Source organism: Myotis lucifugus, unplaced genomic scaffold, assembly GCF_000147115.1.
Source record: "Myotis lucifugus unplaced genomic scaffold, Myoluc2.0 scaffold_103, whole genome shotgun sequence".
NCBI classification, from domain to species: domain Eukaryota; kingdom Metazoa; phylum Chordata; class Mammalia; order Chiroptera; family Vespertilionidae; genus Myotis; species Myotis lucifugus.
This window is the reverse complement of record NW_005871151.1, coordinates 3,546,674-3,557,117: the sequence shown is the minus strand read 5'-3', so window position 1 is coordinate 3,557,117 and position 10,444 is coordinate 3,546,674. Positions and strand designations below refer to the sequence as shown.

Genomic DNA, 10,444 nt, shown 5'->3' with positions numbered 1-10,444 from the left:
GCCAGGCAGATTGCCTTTAAAATGTCCAAAGTCAGTGAATAGTGCCCTGTAAAGAAAGGACTATGGTTTCCCATTCATGTTGAGTTTTACATTCAAGGAAACTTGCCATTTCTTTGGAAAGTCAGACTTTCTTTGCATGGATCCCCTAACACTGCTCTTCAGTACAGAGCATGACTCTCAAGGTTTGATTCTAGGGCAGGGCATGATGTCATTTGATATTGTGACTGGGTTCCAGGAACTCCTCAATCTCCGGCATTCTTCATCCCTCTTCCCAAGAGCTTCCTGAAGGGTCTGTGCGCAGAAGGAACAATGGCACAATGGGACTCAGGTGCCACTTTTTTACAGGCAGAGCAGTGACCTGCACCACTGGGAAACATAGCCCACGGATCTGGACCAGGGGTCCTCAAACTACGGCCCGCGGGCCACATGCGGCCCGCCGAAAACATTTATCCGGCCCGCCGGGTGTTTTTGCCGCTGCTGCCTGTCCTGCTTAGCAACCGACTTGTCCCAGGCCCGCAGTGCGCATGTGTGGAATGTCTGAGGGACAGTGAACTGGCCCCCTGTTTAAAAAGTTTGAGGACCTCTGATCTGGACTCTGAGCAATCAGAGTAGGGATGTGTCTGCCCTTAGAGTAGAAGGAGGTGCCAAGGAGGGGGGCAGGCAGAGGAAGCTGAGGCTGGGCCCGGAGCGTGGCTGTTAACCTCTGCTGCTGTCTCTAGTCCAGGTTGAAGGAATCGGGTCAGTAGTCTCCTTTGGAAACCAGAACTGAGAACATGTAAATGTGAAAGTTATCTGATAAGCTAGGATGGGTCAGAAAATCAGGGAGGGGAAAGCCAGGCTACAAAAAGGGAAGAATACAGCTGATATGCAAAGAGGAGCAGAAAAGAGAACCTGTCCTTCTCTAAGCTCCCACGTCTCCAGTTCCTGCTCCCAGCTGCACTGCCAACTGCTCCCCGCCTTCTGAGAACTTCGAATAAATCCCCCATTTATGCTTAAGCTTGAGTGGGTTTCTGTTAGTTATACCCATTCTATCACTTAGTTAACTAAACGAAAAACAAGCAAATGAAGCAAAGTCCCAGTTCAGTTCATTGCAATTTATTTAATTTAAAAATAAAAACAGAAACAAAAAAACAAAACAGAAATCAGTTTCCAACGAAAATACAAACACTTTGGGTGGTTATCCAGCTTTTTTTTTGCTTTTTTTCTTTTTCTTTCCCCCTGTAGGCTATTCTGGGCTCAAACCAATCAAATGAGTGAAAACCAATTTTGACTGGAGCCATAAAGCATGTTGCACCAATTAAATTACACCAATATATTATTATAATACCTTTGAAATGCCTTTCAGACCAATAAATAAGAAAAGACAAATTCAAATAAAAAAGTCAACTTTTTATTACCAAAAAAAAAATAGAAATTAAATAAAAGTCACAACTTGGATTTTTTTAAAAAAATGTGCAGTCAAGTTTCTCTCTCTCTCTCTTTTTTCTTCTAGGAATGATACCATGCCAGTTAATCCCTACAGAACATTTCCAGTTTGGCAATAAGCAGTCAATCATTCACATTTGTACTCAAGACAGCAGGCCTGGGCAAGCCTCGCCTGAATCCCACCCTGGAAAGTGCTCCCTGTCGTCTGAAGCAGCAGCACCTGGTAACAGGGATGGAAATTCAGTGAGTTCTTAGCCATTTCATTTCGCCCGGGGTCTTGAAGCACTTCCTGAAAACTGATCATGCCTTTGAAATTTACCTGTAAAAAGAAGGATCATTCTATTCCTTTGGCAGATGTGTAAACGAAGACACTGAAAGGCCCAAGAGGCAAGGGAAGGACCAGGAGAGCTGACATCCAACCTCCTGCCTGGTCCACCGGGTCATAAAAGTGTCTCTCACTTGTGATTCCGTGGAAACGAATCAAGCACGACCTGCTTGGCTGGGGACTGGCAGGTAGGGGTGGTAGGACTTACTCAGGAAGCAGGGAAGTGGCTTTTCTGAGCTTTTCCCTCTCTTCCAGGGTTTTCCTTGAAAACCAGAGTCAACATCACATCTGGAGTCAGAGGATTTAGCAGAACTAGGCAGGGCCTGAGAGACCAGCCAACCCACACCTCCAGCTCTCACCGAAGGGGAAACCTAGTCCCCAAAACTCTGCAGGTGCCCAAGGCCACCAGCTAGTTAGCAGCACACCAGGACTCAACCTAGAATCTCGGCCTCGGGGTGGAGGACTGTCTTTGCCACAATCCAGTCTGGGTTTACTGACAACAGAGAACATACGTGTGTGTTTCTCTTTGAGGGGCTGGGGGAGGAGAATTGTTTTTCTGAATAGTGTCATTTTTATTTAAAGATTAGAAGGTTAGAAAATACTAAACCGAGGTAATCACTTGGCAAAAGGAAAAAAAACACATCAACCAGTAGGTAGGTGTTATACCTAAGTCATACCGACAGCTACCCACAAGGCCAGCTGCCATGCATGGGGACCAGCAGTGTGGCAGACCAGGGAGCTCCCAAAAGGTTGTGGAAAACGAGATAAACAGTAGGGAGCTCAGAGGCTGCCAAATGCCCTCCATGCGCCCACACACCCTCTACATACCCTTTGCCACCTACAGGGTTTTCTTTTTCCCTTTGAACCTTTATGGGAGCTCAGGAAGGAGGTGGAATTGAATGCAAGGAAACTGAGACGCTTCCCACAATACATGACTCAGCTGGACCTGAAGGAACACACAAGACAAAACCCCAGAGCTGGTGGCAAAGGGGAGGAATGCCGCCATCTCCTTAGGGAAAGGGTGGCTTTGTTCTCATTAAATGTCCTTCGTGCCTTACGGTGAATTCTTTCTCATCTCCCCATGATCTATTGCTTGTTGGTTTTCCCAAAAATGCTTCCAAAAACTAGTCCTCCTTGTTTCTCTAGGTGGCTACCGGAAGTCGGCCAACTTGAAACAAGGGTTTCCATTTCCCCAGGCCAGTAGAATCTGAAGTCATCCCAAATTCACAAATAAGACCATTCATTTCAAACCCAGTACCTGAAGATGTCCCATTGTGGGAGTGACAGTCTTATCACCTGCAATCTGGGTGTCTTTTCAAGGTAAGAGTCCTATCACACCTCTTCTCTGCCTCCTCCAGAACCATCTGGATGGCTTCCTGGGAAATGTCTCCTCTTCCATATGCTTCCTCCCAGCCCACTCTGCTCTTTCAACACCTTATTCATGTGAATGGATGAACATCCTTTGCCCCCAAAGCCTAGGCGTTCAAACCCATGACACAGAATACCTAGATTTGGGGGGGGAAACACCTTCCGCCTGACTTTCCTTTCCTCGTCCAAATATCCCACCTACACACTAACTCCCTACAAACAAACTCGCCTACTTCTGAGAATTCCACACGTGGTGGATGGGGAAACCGTCTGCTATTACTAGACAGGGTCAGTGGGTGAGCCAGTTACTCCCGTGGAGACTATGGACAGTATCACATCCAAGTGAGAGCATTCATGCAGATGAGAATGAACCCAAGAGGCAGCATTCCAGTTAATATTGAGATGTTAAAGAAATTGACAAGTTGCCCCCTTGTTGGTGCGGGTCAGTTTCCATTCATCTGTGCAAAAAGCACAGAGGGTCCCAGGCTCTGTTATTCACCAGTTTTAACCTCTGACACCACCATCTTTTTCCCATCCACCCTTGGGAAGCTGTGCTGAAGAGCAAGGCAGACATCAGAGAAGAAGCCAAAAAATCACCATGGGCTCTAAGTCCTCAGCCGAGTTCAGAGCATCCCCTCTCTGACCAAGGCCCTATCTTCCATTCAAGACAGAGTAGCAAATGGACAAGTGCCACTCCAGTAGCATTAAGAGATAACATAGATCCCACAGGATGCCTTAACCTAATTCCCAGGGCTTAACCAGGTCAAGGATGGCAACTACATGGCATGAGTGCTACAGCCCCTCTTCCCATACCCATGGCAGCCATGACTAGTTGATCACAGCACTCCTTCCCATGTGCCTGGGCTACTCACACAAGCACAGCCAGCAGCCATTATCAATCAACCACTGATTCAAACTCAGGTTGCTGAAATCTACTTGCCAACCCCATGCAATCAGACCAGACCAAGCTTGCTAATGTGAGAGAAGGAGCAAGCTCTGATCTCACCCAAAGCAGACGACTCCAGTCTCTCTCATGCCTCCTCCAGAAGCACTTGGATGATGCTCCCTCTTCCATAGGCTTCCTCCCACCCTCTAAGTGCTGGCCAATGCCACCTCCCCCGATAGCTGGGCCTCTAGGAGGTACCATAAAGCCGATGCCAATTAGGACCCAAATTCTGACTGGCAGCTGACAGGACTGGCAGAGAGCCCACTTCTCCCTTTTAGGTGCTGGCTCAAGGGTGCAACCTTGGCCAAGTGAGATGGCACCAATCCTTTTTCAGTCTATCATCGTGGCCAGCAAAGAGGTAACCAGCTCGTTAGCACAAGTCATTGCTTCCCTTCCTCCCTCGTACCCACCCCCAACCCGCCCCTGCACCCCGGGGGAGCTAGTTGAGTTTGTTGCAGATCTCCAGCGCTTTCTTGTAGACCTGAGTCACGTCATCCATGTCCGTGAGGAGGGAGAAGCTGCTGTCTCCCAGCCGGTTCCGGTACCGCTTCGGGTACTGAGGCCGGGGCCGGTTCTGGAGCCCCTCAAAGTCCTGGATCTGGAGGAAGTTTTCCGCCGAGACACAGCTGCGGATGCGCTGGCGGGCGGGGCGATTCTCCTGCAAATCCAGCAAGTCAAAGGAGTCGCTGGACAGGACACTGTCATCACTGATGATGCTGGAAGGCCGGCTGTAGCTCCGGGAGAGGCCCTCGGAGGAGACGCTGGGCTCCAGCAAGGATTCCAGTGTGGGCATTTCGGGGCTGGCGAGGGCCGGGTCCATGGTGCCTGCGGAGTACTTGCTGCTGTGTTTCAAGATGCCCTTCCTGCGGCAGGACAGGCTGTGGACAGTCACCCTGGCTGTGTCCGGGGGGCTGGGGGACGGGATGCTGCTGCCCATCCCATCGTTGCTGTCCAACAGCTCCGAGGACTCGCTGCGCTCCGGGGAGGAGTAGTAACCCGATTCCCTCTGCTGCGTCTTTTTCAAGATGCCTTTCTTGGGCATGGTGGCCGCCTGCTTGGGGCTGAGTTTACCTGGCACCTCTGCCTCGGGGGAGCTCGGGAGGGGCACGCCAGTCCGGCACAGGTCCTGCTCCATCTTGAAAGCAGGGGGTAAGGCAGGACTGACGACGCCTTCGATGAAGCCGGTGCTGTGAGAGCGATGCTCGCTGTTGCTTCGCTTCTTCAGGATCCCTTTGGGTCTCTTGGAGCTCAGTTTGGATGGACTCTCGGGCACCGAGTCCTGGCCGGACTGGGCAAAGTCGTTCTCTTTCTTGGACTTCTTCAGCGACCGCTGCCGCTCCAGCATGACCTCCGAGGCCCCCGGCTTCGTCAGGTTCTTCATTTTGGCTTCCGCCTCGGCCTGCAGCCCCGTGGACCGGTGGTGCCAGTCGATAATCCGGGCCAGGAGCGGCGACTCGGAGTTGGGGAGGGCATCGCAGTCACAGACGCTGCTCTTGTAGCCCCAGTTCACCCACCAGTGGTTGGCGATGTCCTCGATGGTGGCCCGGCGATCGGGGTTCACCATCAGCATCCACCGGATGAGTCCTCGAGCATCTACGGGGCAAGAAGGAAGAGGCCTTAATGGGAGCCCCCGGCTTTGTGACAGGGACGACGCTCCAGGAATGGCTAAGGAGACACGCTCCCTTTCCGAAAACTCCAGTCGGAGCCCCGGGCTCGCCAAAGTCTTCCAGACTGTACCTCAAAAGCCTCATCAAAACTTAGAACCACAGGCCAGTTCGCCATCACAGCCTGGCACGTGTTTGCATGTGAGTGAAGGGATGTCATGGACTACTTGGCTTCCTATCAACTCCAGTCTTTATAAAATGGGCAAGGCCGGGTACCCCGGAAAGAATCCAGACCCGACCCCTGCAGGGCCCCACTTCTCCTCCGGTGAATGTCATTTCACCGAAAGGGAACACAGCTGTAGATTACTATGGCTCTCTTTAGTCCTCCGGACGTAGGCGTGCATAAGCACGCAGTGCTCAGGGTCATCGGGAAAGTGTGTAGCGATGACAAGGAAATTTGGGGCCGAGATGGCGAGAAAAAGGCTCCTCATCAGAGAGGGAAAGACGGAGAAGGATGGAGAGGAGCTCAGACTTGGCACACCCGGGCAGTGAAGGGGCCAAGTGCAGGGGCCATGCCCACGGCCGGCCTTGGCCAGGTTCTGAGGCCCACACCCCATGAGCTCAGCTCCTTTCCCTCTCTGACATAAGCCATAGCGTGCTGAGCTGTCAGATCAGAGAGCTGATCTGTCTGCTGTCAGCTCACCGCCTGTCTGACAAACTCCATTTGCAAATTTCTGCTGCCAGAGAGGTAAGGGGAAGCCCCAAAGGGATGTCGAGGAGGCACAGGAACCAGCTGCCTCTCACAGCTTTCACACTGACTTCAAAGATCAACTGTGCTTCCCCGATGGGGGCTGAATTACGTCCTGGGAGGCGCCACCTCCCCCAGCCACTTATGTGGGCTAATGAGTAGCTGGCAAGGGCCTGGCAAGGGGGCCAGGGGTGAGCCCCACCCCTGAAAAGTGACAGGATGATGTTCATTCAGTCATTCCACAAATATTTCCTGAACTGTAATGTGCCAGGAACCCGTTAGCTGGTGAGGCAAGTAAGACCGCCATAGAGATCACCCTGAACAACCAGGTTGGCTTATTGACAAAAAATAGAAATATGACCTTATCTATATACACATGTGCAGTAGTCAATCCTCATTATTCACGGATTCTGTACTTGTACATTCACCTACTCACTAAAATGTATGTGTGACCTGAACATCAGCACTCAGGGTGCTTTCCTGGCCACTTGAGTACAGTAGAGAGAGGCAACACCCCGAGCTGCCCGACACCCATGTGTGCTCCCAGCTGAGGTCCGACAAGGGGACGGCACTCTGCTTGTTGTGTCTGCGCTCATGACTCACCCAGTGTCCTTTTCAGCCTATTTAGTCCACGTTTTTCACATTTTTGCACCTTCTGTGGATTCGGCTGTTTAAACTGCCCCAGGTGTAGTGCTGAAGTGCTATCTAGGGATCCTAAGGGCAAGAAGGCTGTGATGTGTGTCAGGTAAGCTTGTTCAGGCATGAATCACAGGGCTGTTGGCCATGACTTTGATGATAAGGAATCAACAGTATATTTTAAGCGAGGTATCTTTAAACAGAAACATACAAGGTTTGTTGAAAACAAGGTTACCTACTGTTCAGTGACAAAAGCACGGGGCCTTCAGAGGCTCACAGGAATCCAGCCCTGTGTCTCGCTGAGGAGCGACGCTCCAGGACTCACTAACCAGTGCTCACAGCAACGTTACAGAACGTCACTACCTGAATAATGAGAATTGCCTATGGGTGTCGGTGTGTGAACATATATGTACATACATGAAGTGCCTGTGTTAACTGTATAAAAATGGCCCCCTGGGCACACCCTTTCCCCACACGCAGGGCACTCTCCCATCAAGAGGCAGAGGCTGTGGCCTCGGTGGCTTTGACCGATGGGACATGGCAGAAGGGACTTTATCTGGCTTCCAACACAGACATTAAGAAAGCCTGGCAGCTTCTTCTTCCTCCCTCTTAGAACCCAGAGCTGCCACGTAAGAAGTGCAGGCTCCCTCCCAGACTGAGAGGCCTGGGGCGGCACCTCATGGACAGAGAGTCCACAAGGAGTGTCCCCAAGTCAGCCCCGGCTGCCATCGGTTACAGCTGCAGGAGAAACCCCTTCCAGCAAGGCCAGCAGAGCTCTAGCCATCCCAGGTGATCGATATGGTGACATGGTTGCTTGGGGGATGGGACAGAGCCCTGATGCAGCCACAGATCATGAAACCGTGTCCCTGGGGGCACAGTGGTGAAAAGGGGCCGTTGCCACGCTCATGACAGTCTCGTCAGGGTGGTCTGTATGTCTCCATGGACCAGAAGACACCAAAAATACCTCTTCCAAATTTTTAATTTTTAGTAGAGAAACTGAATCCAAACAGGGTCAGGGTTTTGCCCAAGTTCACACAGCGAGTGAACGGGACTCCTCCTGGCCTTCCTGCCGAGCAGAAGGCTTGTTCTGAAATTCTCATTCGGGAAAGCGGCCCCACAAGTCAGCTCTGCCAGAAAGCAAAGACTTGGAGGGAATCAAGAGGAAAAGCAGGAGACTCCTTCCAGACGCTAAAACAGAAGCAGAAAGCGTGAGCTCGGGCAGCTCCCACTCCACCTCTGACCCTCCTGAGCACGCACCTGAGGGCTGCGTGGGCTCCCGGTACTCTCCGCTGCTGATCTGCCGAATGAGGTTTTTGTGATCGAAACCATCGAAGGGCATTGTTCCATAAACCAGGGTGTAAAGCAACACGCCCAGGGCCCAGCTGTCCACCTGGAGCAGAGAGACAGGACATATAGGAGCTGGGAAGCCGATTCCGGATGCCTTCCAGACCATTAGCATCACAGCGTGGGAGCAGCCACCCCCAGCGACCCCGGAGCCGAGTTTAGCACCTGGCAGACAGGTTCCCATGGCAGCCTGACAACTGATACGCAGTGCAGCTGGGCATTTCCACTTCAAACCAAGCCCCCGCAGTCCCAGCCCACATAAGAACTTTCTCAAACAGACTGTCTTCTTTGATCCTCACTCTAACTTTGTGAAATAGGTAGGGTCTGGATGACTTTCACCCACCCCCCACTTGACAGATGAGAATACTGAGGCACAAAGACCTCCATGGTTTCTCGAGAGGCCTCGCCCCAGTGACAGAGGGTAAGCCTGGGACGCAGAACTCTTGGCTTCTCACCCAGGAATCCATTCCTTCCTGTACCTTCCTTCAAATGGATCGGGCGGCAAACCCAAATGCTTACAGGAGCCAGGCAGACAACAAACATGAACGGAGCAAGAGAGAATTGGGGGACCAACATGGAGCGTTGGGGACAGAGACAAACCGTACAGTCCATTCACCCATCTCAAGCAGGCAGCCCCCGCCTGGCTAATTGCGGCCTCAAAGCGACACACAGACCTCGAACTGCTCGATCCTTTGGTTTTTCAAGAGAAGTCAGAAACCAAACTTATATGTGAAATCTCCCAGTTATTAAATGTGTGTTCAATATTTTTTTTTCTTTTTTAGAAAAACAAATGTGGCCAAATAAAGCACGCTTGCTGGCCGGTTCTCAGGCTGCCAGCTTGTAACCTCGGAAAGAGATCCTCCAAGATCAAAGAGGCGTTCATTATCTATGATAAATTTACAGTGTCGAGTTTCTGCAGTTTCGTAAATGGAATCCTGTGCTCCTCCCTTACATTCTTACTTCAGAAAGACTTTCCCTGCACTGTCGTTGGCAGAGGCTGCTGGCATCCTTCTCTTCCAGCCCTGCCCCAAACACTCTCAAACAGATAAATATTTGGAAGGAAACATTTCAACCCAGCGAACAGCTGCTATTTAAAGAATACTGAGTGGATGAAATCTCTCTGTAAAGAGAACCATCTTCCATCTTTTTTTTTTTAAGAAAATAGCCACTCACAAAAAATAGCCACCCGCTTTTAAAATAACACTTCCACCTAACACACGGCCCCAAAAAGCCTTAGGCATGTAAAGCTGTGCATTGCTCATGAGTTCAAAGATACAATTAAAATGTATTTCCTTAATCAAAAAATACAGGCTGTCAAAATTATTTGCAAAAAGGTAGTCATTCCCAGAGCTAAGGGGTTTTCGGTTTGATGCTTGTTTGTTTTCTTGTTTTGTTATAATGAGGAAAAACTGAAAGTAATCTGACTGTCTAAATCTTGGGGAGTGATTAAATTACGGTATGTTTATTCCTACAATAAAACTTCGTGTTGTCATTAAAAACTATGTTTTTAATAACAAATTCAGAAAATGTCATAATATAATGTTAAGTTAATAAAATACACATACACACACACACACACACATACATATACAAGGACCTCAATTATTTTTTAAGATTTTTTTATTGATTTTTAGAGAGGGAAGAGAGAGGGAGACAGAGAGAAATATGTGTATGAGAGTGGAGCATTGATCAGTTGCCTCCTGCAGGCTCCCTACCAGGGATTGAACCAGAAACCCGGGCACATGCCCTGACTGAAAACTTCTAGATGCTCAGGACGATGCCCAACCAACTGAGCCACACAAGCCACGACTCAATTTTTGAAATGCAGAGATTTACACTGGAAAAGGGTCTTTTAAAAAGCCACAAAAATATTAACTGGTTATCTTTTATGGGTAGATTGCAGGTAACTTTATTTTCTCTTTTAGGCTTTTCTGGATTTTTCTATTTTTCTCCCAGGTGTGTGTGTTATGGCTTTTATAATCATATAAGGAAAAGTTTGCTTTGCTTATTTTGTTGGGGTATTTTTTTAAGTATTTTCTGGATTAAGC

The 10,444-nt window shown here is 49.7% G+C and overlaps 1 protein-coding gene across 1 annotated transcript in view; it reads right to left on the bottom strand.

Moving 5' to 3' along the window:
* Window positions 1-1,084: 1,084 nt before the first annotated feature.
* The window catches only part of NUAK1 (NUAK family kinase 1), a 70,922-nt gene continuing 61,562 nt past the window's right edge, over window positions 1,085-10,444 (bottom strand). The window contains exons 6-7 of the mRNA XM_006092737.3: window positions 8,310-8,442; window positions 1,085-5,657 (exon numbers count right to left, since the gene is read on the bottom strand). Coding sequence (XP_006092799.1) covers window positions 4,504-5,657; window positions 8,310-8,442 — 1,287 coding nt within the window. The 3' untranslated portion in view covers window positions 1,085-4,503. The remainder of the gene's footprint in view (window positions 5,658-8,309; window positions 8,443-10,444) is intronic.